Source organism: Macaca thibetana, chromosome 1, assembly GCF_024542745.1.
Source record: "Macaca thibetana thibetana isolate TM-01 chromosome 1, ASM2454274v1, whole genome shotgun sequence".
Lineage (NCBI taxonomy): Eukaryota > Metazoa > Chordata > Mammalia > Primates > Cercopithecidae > Macaca > Macaca thibetana.
Window position 1 is genome coordinate 38,689,435 of NC_065578.1, and position 21,771 is coordinate 38,711,205.

The 21,771-nt window shown below is 52.0% G+C and overlaps 2 protein-coding genes across 3 annotated transcripts in view; one reads left to right on the top strand and one right to left on the bottom strand.

Moving 5' to 3' along the window:
* The window catches only part of PPIE (peptidylprolyl isomerase E), a 248,219-nt gene that overhangs the window by 113,672 nt on the left and 112,776 nt on the right, over positions 1-21,771 (top strand). The window lies entirely within an intron of this gene.
* Positions 1,358-16,942, bottom strand: HEYL (hes related family bHLH transcription factor with YRPW motif like). 2 transcript variants are annotated; one of them, XM_050800168.1, is made up of 5 exons: positions 16,796-16,942; positions 9,802-9,868; positions 8,649-8,732; positions 7,377-7,458; positions 1,358-5,112 (listed from the first exon to the last, which is right to left on the bottom strand). In XM_050800168.1, the coding sequence occupies exons 1-5, from the start codon at positions 16,873-16,875 to the stop codon at positions 4,439-4,441; spliced, it is 987 nt and encodes a 328-aa protein (XP_050656125.1). In that variant the 5' UTR covers positions 16,876-16,942; the 3' UTR covers positions 1,358-4,438. The 2 variants fall into 2 exon arrangements, with proteins under 2 accessions (XP_050656125.1, XP_050656126.1); XM_050800169.1 differs by lacking the exon at positions 16,796-16,942 and adding an exon at positions 10,069-10,086 and having other exon boundaries at positions 2,066-5,112.

Here is a 21,771-nt window from a genome sequence, read left to right on the forward strand (position 1 = left end):
GAGTCTCGCTCTGCCGCCCAGGCTGGAGTGCAGTGGCCGGATCTCAGCTCACTGCAAGCTCCGCCTCCCGGGTTCACGCCATTCTCCTGCCTCAGCCTCCCGAGTAGCTGGGACTACAGGCGCCGCCACCTCGCCCGGCTAGTTTTTTGTATTTTAAAGTAGAGACGGGGTTTCACCGTGTCAGCCAGGATGGTCTCGATCTCCTGACCTCGTGATCCGCCCGTCTCGGCCTCCCAAAGTGCTGGGATTACAGGCTTGAGCCACCGCGCCCGGCCACCAAGTTTCTTAAACAAGGTCCCACCTTGGCATTCCCTTGGCAAAATCTTCCAGGGCTGTCACTGCCTAGAGGCTGAAGCCCAGACTCTGCATGACGCTCCCAGCCTTTCAAAGTTTGGATCCAGCCTCCTCTCATTAATGACACTAATGGCTAAGATTGGTGGAGCAGTTCATACGACCCAGGCACTCTATTGAGAGCTTTACATGTGTTATGTCATTCAATTACCACCCAACCTTAGGATACGATGTCTTAGTTCAGTTTCCTCATCTGTAAAATGGGATTCCAAGAAAAGCATTGGCTACAGTGTCTGGTACATGGTTATCACTCAACCAATAGTAACCATTGCTGCATCTTCTCTGATTTACTGATGAGAAAGTTGAGGATAAGGGAGGTTCAGTAACTTGCCCAAGACTACATACAACTCATTAACAAAGAAGTCTGGCTTCAGTGCCCAGGCTAGCCCACCTCTCACCCTGTCACTGAGGGCCCGTGCTCAACTCAGAGCCAACATCTACAGCTTTTCTTGATGAGGTCTCCAGGTCTTTGCGCACAGAATAGTTCCCTTCCTCCTCCTCCTGGAAAGCTTCCTCCTAGAGCCACCTACCCCCTTGACACCCTGGGCAGGGTCACATACCCCAACTCTGTTCCCTTCAGCCTTCCCAACAAACCTCCATACTCTCATCTCACCAAACTATCATCTTGATGGAGGGTGTGCCCCCCACTCAAAGTGACTGTGTCCTTCCCAGCTCTGGCTCCACTGTGCCTGGCTGGCACGGAGCAGACCTCTGTGTTTGCTGGATTTGTTGTGAGCCGAATCCATCAGCCAGCCAAGCCAAGGGTGGAGAGCAATGCCTGCTGGCAGGACAGCCTGACTGCTCCCAGCTGTCAGTGTGCACTTTGAGTGGACACTCGCACTTGCCTTTGGCCAGGGTCTCCTGGCCATTTGCCAGAACTTCCAGTCCCTTGGCCCTGGCTCTCACTCTGCTCTGCAGCCTCCCCACAAAGTCGGCCAGCAGGGGGTTCACCCCCTAGAGGGGCCCGGACCATTCACAGCATGAGTCCAGAAGATTTCTCACCTTCTCAGTTCACTTCTTCAACAAGTATTTATTGAATGCCAGCTATGGGCCAGGCCCTGTGCTCAATGCTGGGTACAGAGTGGAGAGTGAACCAGGCATGGCACCTGGCCTCATGAGCTTACACTCGAGTGGGAGGGACAGTCAACCAACAAGTAAATTACACAAAGGGATATGCAGTGGCAAATTCCCCATGAAGGGAAAGAACAGAGGCCTTGTCATAGATGAACTCAAGCACAGTGTTTAAGGAAGGCCTCTTGGAGGAGGCAACTCTGAAGCTAAGGCCTGAGGGTCTGAAGAACTCAGCCATGCACAGGGTAGGGGAAGACCATTCTTGGCAAAGGGAACAGCATATGCAAAGTGCTGGAGGTGGGAACGAGGCTGGAATGTCGAGGAAATGAAGGAAGGCCAGGTGGCAGAAGCTCAGGTAGCAAGTCTGGGACTGGCAAGAAATGAGGCTGGAAGTGAGGTTGGGACCAAAACAGGAAGACCTTTAGAATAACAGGGTAACAGAGTGAGGTTTTCAAACAAGAGATGATATGATATGACCTGCAGCTTTCAAGTTCTCTCTGGTGCTACTGAGAACTGACTGACAAAGCAAGAGGGAAGACCTTTTTGATCTGGGGGAGTTGATGTGGCCTGGCCAGGCTGGCTGTGGATGCAGACAGAAGTAGACGGACTCCAGAGATAGTTTAGAGGTAGAATCTACTGGAAGTTTCCAGAAGCACTAAAAAAAGCTTTATTGGATGTCCGCAACAACCGCTGCAACGGGGTAGGAGTTGGAGACCCCAGGAAGGCTTGGGGATAGAAACAGAAGATGCAAGTCCTTGACCACAGAATCAGATCACACAGTCACCCTTCCTTCCACAATATCCCAGGGACAATGAAAGCAAGTTCAGCCAAGATGCTGAAAGTGCTGGGTCATTCCCACCTCATTTCAGTGGCGTCACAGATTCTCTGGAGTTGCATACATGCAACGTGGAAATGTGTTTCCCACAGCCCCACTAGGGATGCTCAGGCTAGGAAGTTGCCAAACTGCAAGACTACATCATTGACCTGGTATCCCAGGAGCAGCAGCAGCAGCAGGAGGAGGAGGAGGAAGAGGAAGAGGAGGAGGAGTTGTCCTTGTTCCTGTCCTGAGTGGGCCCCTTCATGATAAAGGGGAAACTGGCCTTTGCCTTCTGTTACCTCCTCTGTCTGTCCCCACTCCTGGGAGCATGTGTGAGTCCTGTCTTCCTTCTACCTCAGTCTCCCCTCTGCCTCCCTCAGGAGCACTCCCTGCCAATGACCCACTCTCTAAAATGATCCCCCCTCTCCTTGCTACTGCACATCTCAGATGGGTCCAGGAGGACAGCAGTCTGATGGAACTAGCTCACACTAAAAATGAAAGAGGTGCTTTCCTCTGTATCCCTCCTGGAGGATTTTGTCTTTTCAAAATAGCTTTCTGGGACACTCAAATGATCTCCTCCCTCTTATCCACCTCTTTGAAAGGGCTCTTTTCCCCAGGGTTTCTGCAACTCACTTTTCAGTCCATGGAGTCTCCTCAATGCAGCCTCTGGGGAGGGTGGTTCCATCAAAGGGAGGAGGTGAGAGAATCTTCCCAGGGGTGACAACTGAAGTATCTAACCAGTGTGGAATGAGCACCAGTGAATTGCTGGCTCTGGGACTCCACAGCCTTGGATCTGCCAGGCAGTAACCAGATTGTAGGAGTCCTGGGGGAAGTGCCAGGCAGTCGGGGGGCACTTGGAGTCACTTGGGGGAGTAGATATTTACCAGTGAGTACAAAAGGGTTTCTGCATTTTATCAACTGGTGTGGCAACACTGGTCCCACTGGGTGTCAGTCCAGTCTCCACTGTTCTGCTGGGAACGATCGCTGGACCATTTGTTTCCTCTATTAGAAAAAGTGGCCTGGGGTGGAGCTGAGGAATGAAATGGCCTCTGAGCAGAGCCAGCTCTGTGGAGTCCTGGTGAACAGGATCTCAGGCCCTCGACCCGTTGCATGACCTTGAAGGGCCGAGGTGCCTCGAATCATCTTTTCTCTTGCCCCTCCTCACAGTTATTTTTGTCCAGCCTGACAGCCCTTGGCTGTTCCAGCAGTCTGGGCTCTGTGAGCCGGATGCAAACCAGGCAGCACAGACGTCTGGTGCTGAATCCCAAGAGGTTCCTCTCTGCACACCATCACATGGGGCCACGGCCCCTCTGCACTGTGTGCACCCAATGGGGAGGGACCACACGCCTGGAGGATGGTGACTGTAAGACGTGGGGGGCTGGGCTCTCCATTGCTCAACCCTGGCTCCTGTCTGGGAGAGCTGTCCAAGGCCTGGTGTGAGGACACCCTGTCACAGAGTTTTGCTGCTGCCTAGAAACCTCCCAGCTGGGTTTATCAGGCCAGCTGTGTGCAGGGACCTGTTAGCCAGTGAGAGGATGGGTGTCTGCCGCTGGGAGGAGGGTAGGAGCAGGCTCTGCTGGGCCCCCAGTCTCCAGGCCTTGGCTGTGGTGGAGAAAGGGTCTGTCCTGTGGTTCAGTGTGATGGTGTGGCCCAAGGACAGGTGGGCAGGGGCAGACAGGGTTCCCAGGAGACCTCTTTGTGGCCCCTGCTCAGTTACTATCTCCAGGAAGCAAGGCAGACACTATGTTCCAGCCTCTTGGCGTGGGAAGGCTGCAGCCAGTCAGTCATTGCTCCTGACTGGGGTCTGACCGCTCCAAGGAACAGCCTGCCTTGGGTCCTGGTGCCCTTCGGGTTAAAGCTTTTTCCCAGACCCAAGGTTCATGCCTCCTGCTGGTGTGCAGAGGGCAGGAGAGGGGTCTGGGCGCAGCTCTGAGGGTCACTCCCAGGACTCATCTGTGCAGGTGAGGAATGGAACCAAGCCTCTGAGACCAGAACAGCTCCAGGAGAGCTGGGTGGATAAGCTGGGATGACAGCGAGGAGGAGAGATGGGCTGGAGGAGGAGGGGGCCTCTGATGGCTGGAGAATGTGCCTTCACATATGAGCCAGTCCAGGAAGCAAAGCAGAAAAGGCAGTGCCCTTTTTTGGGCTCCTGGTAAAAGAACCTTCCTTATTCCTGGGGCAGGGTGATGAAGGGGCAGCTCAGAAAGCCCCGATTTCAGTGATTTCAGAGACCCAGGAGTGGTACAGCATGGCTCCCCCTGGCCTCCCAGCTGGCCCTGGGGAGGATGAGTTGGGGGCGGGAACAGCCACATAAGCAGCGGACCCTATAGGACCAGGGGGTGTGGGGGAGGAAGATCGCAGGAGGGGAGTGATGTGGCTGTTCCTGGCAGCCCTGCTGCTGGGGGCTAAAGGCACAGGGGTCGCTGGCCTCTCTAGGGGGCGGGCCCTCCGGGTGGAAGATGCCCCTCGACTGGGCAGCACATTCCTCCGGGCTGGCAGGATGATGCCTGTGGCTCTGCGAATGGGAGGGGTTCGGAGGGCTGGGATGGGGTAAGCAGGAGAGGAGGTGTTGGGCAGGACAGGGCCGGGCACTCTTCCCAGGACGGCGAGCTGGTTGCTCAGGGCTGGCAGCCCCGGGCAGCTATGGAAGAAAGACCAGGGCCAGGCAGCGAAGGCCAGGGGGCCAGCGTGTGTGGGCGAAGGCTCCATCTCGGCTGCGTAGCTGTTGAGGTGGGAGAGAAGGCGAATCCGAACGGGGTCTGCACGGCTGCTGGGCCCTTCAAGGACCCCCAGGTACCTGATGACCTCGGTGAGGCACTCCCGAAAACCAATGCTCCGGAAGTCAACTGCCAGGGCTCGGGCATCAAAGAATCCTGCAAAGGGAGGCGTGATGAAGGTCATGCCAGGTGTGGGGAGAAGCAAGGGGCCTCCGTCTGTCTGTCTGAGTTCTGGACCTGCCTCCACCACTCACTCCCTGGGCAGCCTTGGCCATGTCACCCTGACTCTCTAAGCCCGTCTCCCCATCTGCAGAGTGAGAACAAAAATCCCTGTCTGGGGTGGAGGGTGGAGGGTGGAGGGTTATAATGATCAAATGAATTCACTAAACTATGAAGCATTATAAAATATAAAATATTGCTTGCATCACAATTCATGATTAATGCAAAGAAAAAACTTTGTGGCCAAGATAACTTCATTGAAGTAAATACTTGACAGATATGAAAGGTTGTGCACTTGAAGGTATAGAACAACCCTGCCTGCTGAGAGGGGCAGATGCCCAGGAAGGGAGGTGGCAGCAGCAGCCATCAGAGTGAGGAGGCCCCTTGGAGAAGGCAGCATAGTGTAGCAGTGAAGTGTGAGGTCGTCAGAGGCCAGGAGAGCTGGGTTCAAATCCTGGGTCAGCTACTTAACTAGCTGCCTCATTGTGGACAAGTCTCTATCTCTCTGTGCCTCAATTTCCTTAGCTGTAAAATGGGGATATAGCAGTGCCTACTGTATAGAGTTGTGAGGGTGAAATTAAAATAGTGCACAGAAAATGCTGAATAAATGAAAAATTAGCTATCACTTATATTACTGGCTTGACCCTGTTGGCATCTGAGTTTGTCCCTTGGCTCAAAAGGCAATCTGGAAATCAAGACCCCACTGTGACCCTCAGCTGCTCGGCCAGGGACCCTCTCTTTGATGGATAACCACGTAAACTTCCTGCACAAGTATTCACATCCTCACTGCCTCTCCATACCTGTTCCTCTCTTGACCACCTTCTGGGCAAAGACAGACAGAACAACCCCAGTCAGCACTGGTCTCATGACGATGGCAGCAAATATCTGGTCCTTGGTTCATGGCCCCCACAGAGGAACAGCTCAGCTGGAGACTACGTTTGGAGCCAGGTCAACTTGTGGGCAAGAACCAACTCTACTCTACACTTAGCCATGTAAGTTCAAGCAAATCCCTCACCTTTCTGTGTTTGCTGTTCTTTTTTTAGTTTTATTATTTATTTATTTTTTATTTTTTTGAGACAGAGTCTTGCTGTTGCCCAGGCTGGAGTTCAGTGGCACGATCTTGGCTCACTGCAAGCTCCGCCTCTTGGGTTCACGCCATTCTCCTGCCTCAGCCTCACGAGTAGCTGGGACTACAGGCGCCCGCCACTATGCCTGGTTAATTTTTTGTATTTTTTAGTAGAGATGGGGTTTCACCGTGTTAGCCAGGATGGCCTCGATCTCCTAACCTACTAATCTGCCCGCCTTGGCCTCCCAAAGTGCTGGGATTACAGGCGTGAGCCACCATGCCCGGCCTTTTAAAAATTTTTTTTGAGATGGAGTCTTGCTCTGTCCCCCAGGCTGGAGTGCAGTGGCCGGATCTCGGCTCACTGCAAGCTCCGCCTCCCGGGTTCACGCCATTCTCCTGCCTCAGTCTCCCGAGTAGCTGGGACTACAGGCGCCCACCACCACGCCCAGCTAATTTTTTGTATTTTTAGTAGAGACGGGGTTTCACCATGTTAGTCAGGATGGTCTCGATCTCCTGACCTCATGATCCGCCTGCCTTGGCCTCCCAAAGTGCTGGGATTACAAGCATGAGCCACCATGCCCGGCCTGGGAGTGTCTTTAAAGCCACTGTTCCATTACTTTGTTGTAACTGATGGGCTTAAAATAACAAAATGAGTTAATTTGTGTCCTGCTACAATCCTGAGATTTGTGGTGAGCATGATATGTCACCCCAGCACCGCCAAGGACCCCACAACAGCCCAGAAGGCTAGACCAGTGGGTAGGATACCACGCTTCTCCCTGAGCTCATGGGGTCAGATTGGGATCCCAGTGAGAATTAGCTCATTCAGGCAAATCCTTAATGAGGTCCTGGGTTGGGGAAGGGTGGGACCCACAGGAACAGTCTGTTACAGAAGAAAGCACCTCCCAGGTCTAAGACTGGAGGGAGCTGAATTGAGGAAAAGGTTGCGCCAAATGGAGACCCTGGAAGTGGAGAGGGAGATGCTGAAAGGCGAGAGAGAAGCTTTGCAAATGTTCCCTCCATTGACCCAGCTCCTCAGAGTGGGCAGCGTATGGACTTGCTCACCAACGTATCCCCAGGGCCCAGCCTCAAAATATTTGTTGTATGAATGACGCCTGAAAGAGAAGAGCATGGGTACCTGTCCCGCCAGTGGCATGGAGCATTTTCAAGTGATCCACCGTCATCTGTAAGACCTCGGCTTTCTCCAGCTTGGAAGAGCCCTGCGGGTACAGAAGACACAAGGGTGGAGCCTCCAGCTGACCATGTCGCTGTGCGGCGTCATCAGCACTCAATGTCTTGATTTTCTCACCTTCCTCACACTCCACTGCTGCCTGCAACTGGGCTTCTGCTTTGGCCAAATTCTCCAAATCTAGAACATTCTTTTCAGTTCTCCTCTCAGACCACCTGTCCACTGTACGGCTGCCGATCATCTTTCCTGAAACCACTCCTCCCTTGACTTGCACGACAGCACTGTTTCTGGGCTCTCCTTTCACCATGCCTCTTGATCTGCCATCTCTTAGCACAGTAGTGTCCCTTCTGTGTTACTTCGCATTCTGCTGCCCTGCAGAGGGGCTTGTCACCTCCATGGCTTTAACCGCCATCCTCAGAATGAATGCCTCTTAAACCAGCTCTTCCGGGAATCCAACTTCAGACTCATTGTGCCCAAGATCTAGCTCATCATCTTATCCCCAGACTACTTCTCTTCCTGTTTTACTCTCTTGGGAAATGCTTCCTAAGCCTCCCAGGTGAAGCCTGAAGATCAGACGCTCCATGGGAGTCCCTTGAGGGCAGATACTAGGTCTAGTTCACGGCTGGTCCTGTGACGGTTTTAGTGAACATCTGTGGGATGACTGACTTGTTCTCACCAGCATAAGGGAAGGCAGAGGACCTGTGACCTATGCCTTGGTGCATAGGGTGAGAATCTCCTAGGCTGAGCCCACTGTCTGATTCCCCACTGTAGCTCCCCCACCTTAACATGCTCGATGGCAGAGTGCTCACTCCCTGAGCAGCCTGTTCCACTTTCAAATCATTCTGGAAATGTCTGTAGTGCGGACGGATGGGGGCTTGAGAATCACATAGTCCTGTGCCCTGCTCTTTACTAGCTGTGTGATCTGGTATAAGTTACTTCACCTCTCTGTGCTTCAGTTTCCTTACCTGTGCCATGGGCATAATAATCCCTACCTTTCGGGATCATTCTGAGGAGTCAATTCAATGGGATGATGGACATAAAGCCACCTGAGACACCTAAATATAAATTTCCATTCCTCTTACCCTGGCCAGTGACAGATATTGGTAAATGAACACAGCATCTCAGGCAGCTGCTACCAATCAATGAGAGATGCCATGCGAAACGAACCTTATCTGCCACCCACACAGTGTTTCCTCTAGCACAATCAGCAGTGTCACATACCTGTTTCTCAAAGGCAGTGGGGACCAAGCGTCGCAATTCAGACAGGCTACTGTTAATGCGGTCTCGACGCCGTTTCTCTATGATCTAAACAATCATGACAAGAAGTTACTCACAGGTGCGTCATCAGTTTCCAAAGTGCCTTGATGGACATCAACTCATATTTACCCACACAGTGTTTTTGTGAGGGAGATCAATCTAGTCTTACTTTATGGTGGAGAAAACCAAGGCCCAGAGAAGGACAGTGATTTGCTTAAGGTCACACAGCAAGAAAGTGCAGAGCTGGGAGGACAACTCAGACCTCTTGTCTTGGTCTATAGGGGTGATATTCAAGATGTTTAACCGCTGGTACAGCAGGGCACAGCCAATCAGAATGAGGACACCAGCCACGGTGCAGGAGCAGGCCCTGGAGGCCCCCACTGGGCCAGGAGGGAGACCCTGTCAGCTGTGAGGTCATGAGATGGTGTGGAGAGTCCCACGTGTTGCTCTCTCTAGCTGTAGAGCCCTTGCACTCACATACCCTCATTCTTCCCTCACGATAATGGTAGCAGAACACTGGGAGCAGGACAGATTTGACCTCATTTTACAGATAAGGAAAATGAAGGCTGGAAGGAAGTGGTTTGCCTAAGGGCTTACAGTCAGTGAGTGTCAGGCTGCTCTCTGCCAGACCCCAAGTGTCTGGACTCCCAGTGCGGAAGCACAGCTGCATCCTGGGAGGAAAGTGGGGCTGAACAGGACGGACAGATGACAGCAGCAAGTGGGGATCCTTCTGTCCCCTCCCCGACCCTGGCACACTGAGGGGGATGAAAATTCTGGACTCAGAGACGAGACAGAAGATAGGATGGGGGGCAGGCTGGAACAACAATCATAATGGCCTATTGTTTGTCTGCTATTGTTACATTAATGCACTTAATCTGCAAAGCAGCCCTTTGAGGTGGGCCCTGTCATTATTCCAGTTACACAAAGGAGCAAATCAGGCTCAGAGAGGTTAAGAGGCTTGCCGGGAATCACCCTGATAGCTAGTGCCAGAGTAAGGATTTGAACCCAGGCAGTTAGCTTCATGGTGAAGTTTCTGCCCAAGGTTCTCCCCGCCAGACTGCAGGGGATTCATGGCAACCCTTTGTTGGGCAACTCAGAGGCTGAGACGGACACTCACCCCTCTGCGTTTCTTCCTGGCTTGCATCTGCGAAGGGCTGGGGGTGGACAGCGGCCTGGCCATCTGGCTGGAAAGGAAAAGAAAAGCTGATTTTTCAGGGCTGGGGGACCGTCTCCCTGGCCTGGGCCGACCTCGGGACAGGAGGAGCCGCAGGGCGGGCCTGGAAGGAGGAGTTTGCTCTCCCCTTCTTCCCGGGGACTCATTTCAACCCAGGTCAAGTCCTCTCAAGCACTCTGGGCCCACTTTGGGCTCTTGGTCTGGACCTACTCGGCCTCGCCCCTCGCCCCTCGCCCCTGGCCCCTCGCAGCGGCCGTCGGGGAACCGCGCACCGCGGCGCGGTAGCTCCGGCTCCTGCAACCCGATCCCCGAGGGCGGGGCGGGCGAGGGCACTGGCCGGCGGCGGCGGGGCTGGGCCGGGCGGGTTGGGTTTCAGAGGGAGCCGCTGGGAACGAGCGTGGAAAGAGCAGATGCCGCTGCTTCCCACGGGCCGGGCGCGCCGGCCGCCCGCCCTCCGCCCCGCCTGCAGCTGCCGCCTCCTCCCACGCGGTGCGGCCGGGGGCGAAGGGGAGGCGGCATCTGGGTCACAGGCCCTTCTCGGATGCTCTGGGACACTGCCCTGGCCTCCCAGAAGGCCCCGTCCCCCCAGCCTCGGCCACTCCTCCCACTCCGTGCCCGCCTTCTGCAGCCCGGGTTGAATGATGGATGTTTGCTCACACCCCAGGAGCTCCCATTACAGAGAAGAGGCTCAACCCTGGGGGGAGCTTTTCCTGCCCAGACTCTGACCAAAATAATCTTCAGCCCAACTGCTAACCCTTCTTAAGGTTTTCTGCTTCAGAAGTTCTCTTAGAATGGTGAGGATTCGCTGGGTCCACTGAGGCATCATTCATTTGGCCAACACTTCTAAGGCCTTATTCAGGCCTGGATGGGTGGTGGTGCACTCAGCCAGACCCCAGCCCTCCCTCAGCTCAGCTCCAGTGGGCAGACACTGCACCAACAAACAACAAACAAGGTGACTCCCCTGCCATTTCGGAAGACATAACGCCACACATCTGAACAGGAACCTGCAAGCTGGACTTCACCCACACCTGCTCCTGCTGCCCCTGGGTTCCCCATCTCAGTGAAGGTACCCCGCTTCTGCAAGGTGGAAAGCTGATGCTGTCTTTGATTCCTCCTCCTCCTTGCCCCCACCTCATCAAAACCTGCCCACACTATGTCTAAAATATATCTCACGTCTGTCCTCTTCCTCTCCGCCACTGCTCTCAATGCTACGCCTCTATCATTGTTCATCTGGATGACTGCAAGAGCTTCTTGTTGGGTGCTTTTACAACCTCTTTGACTCTCTACAAGCCTATCTCCACACTGCAGGCAGAGTGATCATTTAAATCTGATCATATCACTCACTTAAAACTCCTCCGTGGCTCCCCAGTGTGTTTTTGTTTGTTTGTTTGTTTGTTTGTTTGTTTTTTGAGATTGTAGTCTCACTCTGTTGCCCAGGCTGGAGTGCACTGGCATGATCTCAGCTCACTGCAACCTCTGCCACCCAGTTCAAGTGATTCTCCTGCATCAGCCTCCAAAATAACTGGGATTACAGGCACCCACCACCATGTCTAGCTAATTTTTGCATTTTTAGTAGAGATGGGGTTTCACCATGTTGGCCAGGATGGTTTTGAACTCCTGACCTCAGGTGATCTGCCCGCCTCGGCCTCCTAAAGTGCTGGGATTATAGACATGAGCCACCATGCCTGGCCCCAATGTTTTTTAAGATCAAGGCCACCATCTTTCAGGTGGTCCAACTGGCCCCTGTCAACCCCTCCAGACTCAACCCTCTTCCTCTGTATGCTCCAGCCTATGAATGCACTAACTCCTTCTGCAGTTGCACATACTGTCCCCTAGCCTAGGTCCACCATCTCTGGTTCACCCATCACCCCAAGCCCCAGTCCCTTTGACCCATAACTTCTATAATCCATCAGATCTCAACTCAGATGGCACCTCCCTGGGGAGCCTTTTCTAACATTCCTCCTCCTACTAGTATCCCCTGCTCAATACTCTCCTAGCACCCTGCTTTCACAGCATTTATGCCAATTTGTTGTTTTATATGGTTATTTGATTGATGTCTATCTCTCCAACAAATCCGTAAGCTCCATGAGGCCATGAGCCATGTCTGTTACATTCACTATTGCAGCTTTGAATACAGCAGAACTCATGGTAGAGCTTTCTTCTCTCACCCATGTATTTGGCATCACTGGGGAACAGAGACTTAAGCACCATAAAATCTACGGCCTAGGACTTTGTGGAATGGGGGCATAAATGACTTACCAGAAAGGTCCCAGCCCATGTGACTACCTTTTTGGCATTTGAATTTGGATCATTTTCATCAACTGCTCAGAGAAGGTTGCAGAAGAGACCAGATAGCATTTGTCAAATCCTACTGCTATGTCCCTGGCTTTGTCCAGACACATCTGGAAAAGGATATCTCCCACCCAAACATCTGGACAAGCAGACCTGGTAAGAAGTTTGTAATAGCTCCTAGGAGGGAGGGCCCAGCAAGCTAGGTCCAGGCTCAGATGGCCAGATCCTGAGATCTATGGGGCAGCTTGTTTACAAAGCCTCACTGGTTCACTGGGGACAAGCCCCAGGAGCCAAGACACACTAAGAAACATGACCTTTGTTCCCCCCAGCTTGATAAAGCGTCTCTTCGGGTATTGGGTTAGCCTCGCGCACGTCACTGCCTCTCAGCCTGATCCCTCCGCTGGGACCAACTGTTGGAGGCTGACGCACCCTTTTCAGGGCAAAGCAGTGCTGCCATCCCTTTTTCCAATCTCCTGGTCAGCTTCTCCCTGTTGTATTATTCCCCCCTTCTCCTCCCCCCATATCTCAGAGGCAAGCCTCACATTACAGTTTTCTTGGCAACATTATGTGTCTTTCCCTCCTTTGAGCCTTACAAAAGCCCATCTTACGGATGAGAATGCTGAGCTTCAGGAAGCTAAAGCAGCTTGCCCAGCCTACCCAGCTGCTAAGGAGCAAAGCCAGCAGGGAATCCGCATCTTCTGGCTCCACTTCAGCATTGTTTCCCTTCTAATTCCTACTTCCTGTCTGTCTGAATAGCCTTCCAGACCCCTTATTTTTAAAGTTCCCAAGAGCCCAGCCAGAGCTCCCTTCCAGCCCATGATCTGGCCCTGACAGTGGGAGGAGGTGTGGGATTCTCTTGTCTGAGAATCTGAAAATGACAGAGATTTTCATGGACCCAGAGAAGATACGTTGACCATCAAGATCTGCTCCATAGGCCTCTAGTGGCTCCTGGCCAGAATTCTGGGGCAGTCTCTTATAGCACGGAAGCTTTCCAGGTGGTCCCGACCACCCTCAGTGCTGACTTCCCCTGGGAACTCCCCCGTGGAACCCTTGCAGATGACCCTAATCATTTTGTGTCAGCCAAAGGCAGAATCACCATGTCCCAAATGAAGGGATCTCAGAGAGAACTGAGTCCATTTGTAAAATGAGGAAACTCAGAGCGGAAGGGATCTTCCCCAGGTCACATAGCAAATTAGAAGAAAATCCAGAACTACAGGCAGTTCTAGTGTCTGGTGGCTTTTTTTTTTTTTTTCTTTTTTTGAGATGGAGTCTTACTCTGTCACCCAGGCTGGAGTGCAGTGGTGGGATCTCAGCTCACTGCAACCTCTGCCTTCCAGGTTCAAGTGATTCTCCTGTCTCAGCCTTCTGAGTAACTGGGACTACAGGCACATGCCGCCATGCCTGGCTAATTTTTTGTATTTTTAGTAGAGACGGGGTTTCACCGTGTTAGCCAGGATGGTCTCCATCTCCTGACCTCGTGATCTGCCTATCTCGGCCTCCCAAAGTGCTGGGATTACAGGCATGAGCCACTGCACCCAGTCTTAAGTGGCTTTTAATCTGGGGCTTTTGCCAGTGCACCCCATATATTCATCATCCCGTCATGTAGATCTTGGAGCCAGTACTTTTTGTTCTATACTGCACTTCCACATCTATTTGTCTAATTTATTGCACAATAGCCCTGTGAGTGAAGTAGTATTTGGGTCACTTCACATTTAGGAAAAATAATCATTTTACAGGTGGAGTGACAGAGACCGGAGTTAAGAATCACTCCAGTAAGTCCAGTCTTCAGACTTCTGGTCTTTTCATTAGACCATGCTGTCTCATAAATATGTTGCCCCCCCAACTGAATGGTGACCGCTTTGACAGCAACATTTACTGGAAGTTACTTTGTATCAAAGCAGGGAGTTATGTAACTTTATGTACATTACTTCATCAAACCTTATCCTGTGAGGCAGGAATGCTAATGCATTCCCATTTTGAAAGGGAGAAAACTGAGGTTCAGAAAGGTGTAAAAGTAACTGGCCAAAGTTAATGGTGGTAAGATTCAAACTCAGGTCTATCTGACTCCAAGGCCACCACCTTATATTGTTCAGGAAGAGGACCCTGATCCAGGGTCTGACATGTGGCAGGTGCTCATTAGACATTTGCAAAGGGAGAGGAGAGGCTGTCCTCTCAGTTTAGACTCATCCTGTGTCAGCGGGCCAGGTTCAGATGAGAGCTCTGTGGGTAAGTTTCACAGATGTGGCAGGACTGCCACCAGGCAGATGCCCACAGTGACGGTGGAACACCCACTGCTTTTTACTCTCATATTTCTGAGTGTGGGGGATTTGCGCCCTGCCCCTGACCCTGAGAGACTGGCTGCCTCTGTCCTGCAGCCCTTGTCAGTGTTTATCTGCTTTCTGTGTACATGAAGCTCTTCTTCCCTGAGAGTTCCCTGAGGGCAGAGGCTGAGCAGGATACATCTGGCCCCCCTATGCCCAGCCCGGGGTCTGGGCCACAGCAGGCATCGTTCAGTGCTCCCTGAATTGAAGCATTGATGTCTGCTGGCGGGGAGGGCCCTTTGGTGAGTGCTACAAAGAGGCGTCTATAAGTCAGCCTCTGCCAGATGTCCAACTGCTTTCTCTCCTCAGAGGGGTCTGCTCCTCTAAGGACAGTGTCTAAAAATGGGCTCTGTATATATAGGAAATGCTATATGTATAGGAAAAAAATGCCCAGTGATCCTTTTTGCCTCATGTGAGCAGCTGCCCAGATGCCACCATCTTCAAGAAGCCCTCCTTGCCATCTTTGGTTGAGAGTGACCTCTCCTTGCTTACGTGCCCTCACAGCCCAGAGTCTGTCTCCTTTCCATCCTGTCCATGGTGTTTTTATGACCTGGCAGGTCACTGACTGGGCTGCAAACTCGTGGAGGACAGAAGCCAGCTCTGATCAGCCTAGTTCTCTGGCATCAATTTTGTGCCTCTAATCTATGAAGACCCAATGCCATTGAATTTGAGACCCCGCTCCAACACCACCACATGGTGCTGTGCCCTTTCCTGGCCCTTAACAGGCACGCTAAGATAACTGCTTCTCTAAATAGCAGTTTCTGTTAAACAATTAAGAAAGGCTGATATGTTGCATAGCAAATTGTATTATACACCCTAAAAACAAATGTACAGGATGCAAGAGGAATATCTGTTATGGCATTTTCCTGGGATTTGTGACTGAGGCAGGATCCCTGGATCTCAGAAAACTGGAGAGCACTAAAATTACAAAATGTCCTCCAAAATATCCCTAAGAATTCCTAAGAATTAGCTGGGCCCGACACACTGGCTTACGTCTGTAATCCCAACACTTTGGGAGGCCAAGGCAGGAGGATCACTTAAGCCCGGGAGATCAAGGTTGCCATGAGCTATGATCATGCCACTGCACTCCAGCATGGGCAACAGAGTGAGACTGTGTCAAAAAAGAAAGAAAGAAAGAAAGAGAGAGAGAGGAAGGAAGAGAGGAAGGAAGGAAGGAAGGAAGGAAGGAACGAAGGAAGGAAGAAAGGAAGGAAGGAAGGAAGGAAGGAAGGAAGGAAGGAAGGAAGGATTAACTGAATTCCCCTCCAATTCTGTTCGAGAGAGTTAAGTCTGGATGAGCCAAGAGAGATGAAGTATTCCTTTCTTTTCCACTGCTGTCTTTGTTTTACTGGTGGGGAAACAGACTCAGGACAGACTCTGTCAGGGAAACCAATGGCCCAAGACCACGTAGTGAGTTGGTGGCAGATTTGGGGCTGAGACCCAGGTCTTCAGACTCCCAATCAGCCCTGCAGCTCTTTCAGGGTGCTGGGAATCACATGGTGTGTGCCTAAGCATGTGCTGTGCTAAGCCCTTGACATACTTTACCTCATTTGGTTTTCCCAATACTTCTATGAATTTAGTTCTATTATTAATGCTTATTTAACAGATAAGTAAACTGAAGCTTAGACAGTTCACAGAACTGCGAGGTAGCAGAACTATATAAGTGCAATTTGTTCGACGGGTTTGAAGCAGGTCAGACTGTCTACCAGGAGCTGAAAGACACTGGCAGCAGGGGGTCACGATAGGAGGCACACTGGAAATGGAGTCTAGGCCCTTGCAAGTCGCTTATTATTTTCTTCAATACTAAGATCCTAAATCCAAAGTCCAGTTTGCTCAAAGGAGGACAAGTTTTCTTCTTCCTGAAATAATTTGTGGACTACATGAAAACTACATCCAAACTAGGATAAAATTGGGAAAGAATGGGGTTACTCTGCATCGTCAGCAGATTCCGGACCGGGGCTAGGGTACCATCAGTCTATGAGAGTTTTCTAGAATCTCCAGGGAAAACTCCTTGCCAGTGGCCTCCCCTAGGCCACTTCAACCGATAGATGATAACCCACTAGCCACCAGATCCCCCGAGCTGAACTCTACCTCCGTGCCAGCATCCCCAGCCCTGCACGACGGAGAGCGCACAGGATCCAGGCACTCATGCGTGTAAAGGCACAGCCCACCCACGCCCCACACGCCGACACCTGTGGCCCCGCGCTCACCCGCCTCTGCCCAGGCGGTGCTGGAGGGCTGGCCCGCCTGCTCCGCGAGCCCGTCGGACCGACCCCCACCTCGCTCGCCCTCCGCGTGCTCAGTCCCCGCATCCCGGCCCTTACCTCAGCTCGCCCTCTTGGCCCACGTCGATGGGTCCATCGGACTCGCCGTCGGAGCCCCTCGGCTCCTTGGGTCGCTTCATGGCGAACGCAGGCTCCCGGGTCTCAGCCCCGCGGCTAGGGCTCCCAGTCGGGAAGTCGGGCCCCGCCCCGGCCCCGCCCCGGCCCCGCCTCAGGGGCACCGCCGCCGCCCTTTCCCAGGGCCCTTTCCTGCGCCGCAGCCCCGGGCGCCCAGGCGCCCCTTCGCCCCCGCGGTGACGCGCCGCCGAGCCGTGGGAAGGCCCTGGGCGGTCGCCGCCTTCACCGACGGCTGGGAGGTCCGGCCGTGCTCCGCTGTCTCGGCTGCCGCGCGCTGGGTGGCCTTGGGCAGGTGCCCTGGGAAGCCCGGCGGGGAAGCCAGGAGTCCCCGTCTGTCCCTGGGTCACCTGGGCGCTGCTGGCCTGTAGAGGCGCCGCTTTGATGCCTGGGATTCCGCAAGGGTCAACCCCGCGCGCTCCTGCCTCCTGGTGTTCTGGAGGCAGCAGACACATCGTTTGTCGAGGTTAGTCGGGGTGGCTGGGGCCTGATCCTCAACAAGAATTCCCCAGCAGCTCCTCCATAGGGGCCCGAAGCAAGTGGAATAGTGTGGTGGGGGCAAGGGGAAGACACACTTCTGAGAGGTGGCAGTCACCCCCAAAAGGGACGGCTGAAGTTGTGGCCACAGCGTCTGAGAAAGCTGGGCTCTGGCCGAGGTCCCTAAAGGCCTGGCTTGGTGGCAGTGGTGGGTTGTCCCTGGGAATCAGTTCCCAGTTCCCAGTTCACCAGAGGTCGAGTTGTCCTGGGCGGCCAGGAGGCCAGGAGGCCAGGAAAGGGCTCCTTCTAGACGCTCTGGCAGGGCCTCAAAGTGGGAGAAGGAGAGGAAAAGAGGAGACACCCTCCAGCCTCTCTTCCTGGGGCCTCTGCTTCTGACAACACACCAACCTGTTCACTCAGGGAGGGCTCTAGCTGCCCTGTCCTTAGGGAGGGGGACTCGTGGGAAGTTCTCAGATTCCACCGGTCATCCTCAGGCGCCCAGTACCTCAGGGAAGCTCCCAAGGCTCCAGAGGAAGCTGCATGAGAGCATCCTGGAGGTGGACTTCTTGGGCAGGGAAGAGGAGATAGAGGAGGTCTTGGTGTGCTGGGTTAGACATGAGAGAAGTCTTCCTTTTTGCCCGCTACCAGGTCAGGCCCTGAGGGAAGTCACCCTTTCAAGTGGGAGAATGGGGTTGGTCATCTGAGAATAACTGTGCTTCCACCCCCACAGCAAGGCCTGCTTGCTGGGGGACACTTGATTACTTGATGGGAAAGAACGTTCCTGTGCCCCCTTCCACACACATCCACAGACACAACCAGGTGGCCAGGTATGCAAATACATACACACAGACAGACTTACAAATACATACTGGTAGTCGCAACTGTCATGAGCGATCAGTACCAGGAAGCCCTGGTGGTCGCCCCAGCCACAACTATGGACTCTCATTCCAAATGCCCTCAGTACTCACATCACTTCTGCAGGCACATGCCAGTCAGTGGAAACCTCAACCAACAGAGAAGTTGCACAATCCATGCGCTATGCATTCCCTGGAAAGGCAGAAGTCAAGAAAGCCTCCTGGATGTCTGCCCTGTGTAACCGACTGAGATAGCAAAGATTGGAAGAAAAGCAGATTTGCAGGGGAAGGTCAAGGGCTCCGTGGTGGACATTTCATGTGAGATGTCTTGGATCATCAAAATATAGTGCACAGTTAAATAGAGGGTCTGGAGTTCAGAAAAGGGTCTCAGCTGGATATTAAATTTGGACGTCATTAGGTAATTGATGGCATTTAAAGCTATGGGAGCAGATGGGATCACTCAGAAAACGTGGATGGAGACAGAGCAGGAGCCTAGCTAAATACTTAACATTTGGTGAGCACTTATTATAAAACCTGAAACTATTCTAAGTGTTTTGTAAATATGAACTCATTTAATCCTTGACAACTCTATAAAGTAGTAATATTATAATCCCCACTTTACAAGTGAGAAACGACGGCTGAGAGGTAGAGTAACTCTACCTAAGGCCAACAGGCAATAAATGGAAAGGCTGGAATTTAACAAGGCAGTTCAGTTCCAGAGCCAAAACATTAGGCTTTATTACCTTACACAGCACTCCCCCTTCTTTTTAAAATAAAGACAAGGTTTTGCTCTGTCACCAGGCTAGAGTGTAGTGGTGCTGTCATAGCTCACTGAAACCTTGAATTCCTTGGCTCAGGTGATTCTCCTACCTTAGCTTCCCGAATAGCTAGGACTACAGGTGTATACCACCATGCTCAGCTAATTAAAAAAAATTTTTTTTTGCCGGGCACGGTGGCTCATGCCTGTAATTCCAGCACTTTCGGAGGCTGAGGTGGGCAGATCACGAGGTCAGGAGATCAAGACCATCCTGACTAACACGGTGAAAACCCATCTCTACTAAAAATACAAAAAATTAGCCAGGTGTGGTGGCGGCCGCCTGTAGTCTCAGCTACTCGGGAGCCTGAGGCGGGAGAATGGCGTGAACCCGGGAGGCGGAGCTTGCAGTGAGCCGAGATTGCGCCACTGCACTCCAGCCTGGGCCACAGAGCGACTCTCCATCTCAAAAAAAAAAAAAGCCGAGATTGCGCCACTGCACTCCAGCCTGGGCGTCAGAGCGACTCTCCATCTCTTTTTTGGTAGAGATGAGATCTCACTATGTCGCCCAGGCTGGTCTCCAACTCCTGGGGCCAAGCAATCCTCCCACCTTGGCCTCCCAAAGTGTTAAGATTACAGGAGTAAGCCACTATACCCAGCCAATTATGCAGCTCTTAAACATTGTGATATATTATGTAGTACTGACCCTAGAGCTATGCCATCAATATAATAGCCACGAACCCCCTATGGCTATTAAGTACTTGAAATGTGACTGGTCTGAATTGCTATATGTGCAGTGAGTATGAAATACACACCAGAATTTTTTTAAGTGTCAACTATGTCATTGATATTTTTTGTTATGATTACATGTTGCAATGATAATATTTTATAAATATTGGATTAAATAACATATATTAGTAAAATTAACTTCCCTTGTTTTTTTTTTAGGTTTTTAAAAATGTGACTACTAGAAAATGTTAAACTGCTTATTCAGCTCCCATGATGTTCCTATTGGATGGTACTAATCTGGTGCAGGATTTCTTAACCTCGAGACTACTGGCATTTTGGGCCAGATCATTCTGTATTGTGCAGGGCTGTTCTGTGGATTGTAGAATGGTAAGCAACCTCCCTGACGTCTACCCACTGGAGGTCAGTTATACCCGCTCCAGTTGTGACCATCAGAAATATCTCCAGATAAAATACCAAATGTCCCTTGGGGGAGAAATCGCCCCCAGCTGGGAACCACTAGTCTGGAGAAACTCCCAAGATTTAAAGGTTGTAGAAGAGAAAGAGCTGCCAGAGAAGACTGAAAGGGCAGTGGAGGAGAGTGGAGTGTGTGTGTGTGGGTGTGGGCAGGAGCCAAAAGAGTGTTTCAAGGACTTGGTCATGATCCTTTTAAATGCCAGTCAGATCATGTCACTTCCTGCTCAAAACCGTCCACATGCTTCACATCCCATTTGAAATAAAATGCCAACTGCTTACCATGCCCTATACACAGAATGGCTGTAATAACCTGGGCACCTACGAGAGTGAAAGGAGGCAATACTAATAATCATGCCAGGACAGTCCAGGGCACACTTGAGGTACCATCCCTTAAGCTCGGGCCCCTGCCCATCTCTCCAGCTTCATCCCCAACCACTTTCTGCCTTGTCCACCCACCCACGAGAGTCTTCTTGCCATTCGGATTGGGCCATTCTCACATTGCAGGGGCCAGAGCTTTGGGCAATGAACATATAGCAACACATATAATGTAATGTTAGTGATATTAATTGATGCTGTGAAATAAGATAAAGTGAGGTAGAGACATAGGGTAACTGGGGGATTGGTGGCTATTTTACTTAGGGGTCAGGAGATCCTCTCTGAGGATGAATCATTATGCAAAGACCCGAATGGAGAGAGGGAATCTGAGAAGATCTGAGGGAAGAGGATTCCAGGCAGAAGGAACAGCAAGTGGAAAGCCCTGAGGTAGGAACAAGCATGGAATATCAACGGAATGGTGATATGGTTTGGATCTCTGTCCCCATCCAAATCTCCTGTTGAATTGTAATCCCCAATGTTGGTGGTAGGGCCTGGTGGGAGGTGAGGGAGGTGGGTTTCTCATGAATAGTTTAGTCCCATCCCCTTGGTACTGTTCTCATGATAGTGAGTTTTCACGGATCTGATGTTTAAAGGTGTGTGGCATCTCCCCTGCTTCCTCTTTTGTTCCTGTTTTTGCCATGTGACGTGCCTGTTCAACCCCTTTTGCCTTTCACCATGACTGGAAGCTCCCTGAGGCCTCCCCAGAAGCAGTTGCTACTATGCTTCCTGTACAGCCTGCAGAGCCGTGAGCCAATTAAACCTCTTTTCTTCATAAGTTACCCTGAAACACAGGGAGGTTAAGTAACTTACCCCAAATCACACAGCTACTAAGTGGTAGAAATAGGATTCTACCCAGGCAGTCTGGCGCCAGAATTCATGCTGGTAACCACTGCATCCTGCATTAGAGCTGGGTGGACCAATCAGGAGACTCTTTTTTTTTTTTTTTTTTTTTTTGAGACGGAGTCTCGCTCTGTTGCCCAGGCTGGAGTGCAGTGGCTGGATCTCGGCTCACTGCAAGCTCCGCCTCCCGGGTTTACGCCATTCTCCTGCCTCAGCCTCCCGAGTAGCTGGGACTACAGGCGCCCGCCACCTCACCCGGCTAGTTTTTTGTATTTTTTTAGTAGAGACGGGGTTTCACTGGGTTAGCCAGGATGGTCTCGATCTGCTGACCTCGTGATCCGCCCGTCTCGGCCTCCCAAAGTGCTGGGATTACAGGCTTGAGCCACCGCGCCCGGCCTAGG

Excerpts from the sequence above, each read along its gene's own strand:
- HEYL (XM_050800168.1), bottom strand. The coding sequence starts at position 16,875 with ATGAAGCGACCCAAGGAGCCGAGGGGCTCCGACGGCGAGTCCGATGGA. Across the intron at positions 8,733-9,801 it reads CCAGGAAGAAACGCAGAGGG|ATCATAGAGAAACGGCGTCG; the intron begins GTGAGTGTCCGT and ends ATGATTGTTTAG. Across the intron at positions 7,459-8,648 it reads CCACTGCCTTTGAGAAACAG|GGCTCTTCCAAGCTGGAGAA; the intron begins GTATGTGACACT and ends CTGTACCCGCAG.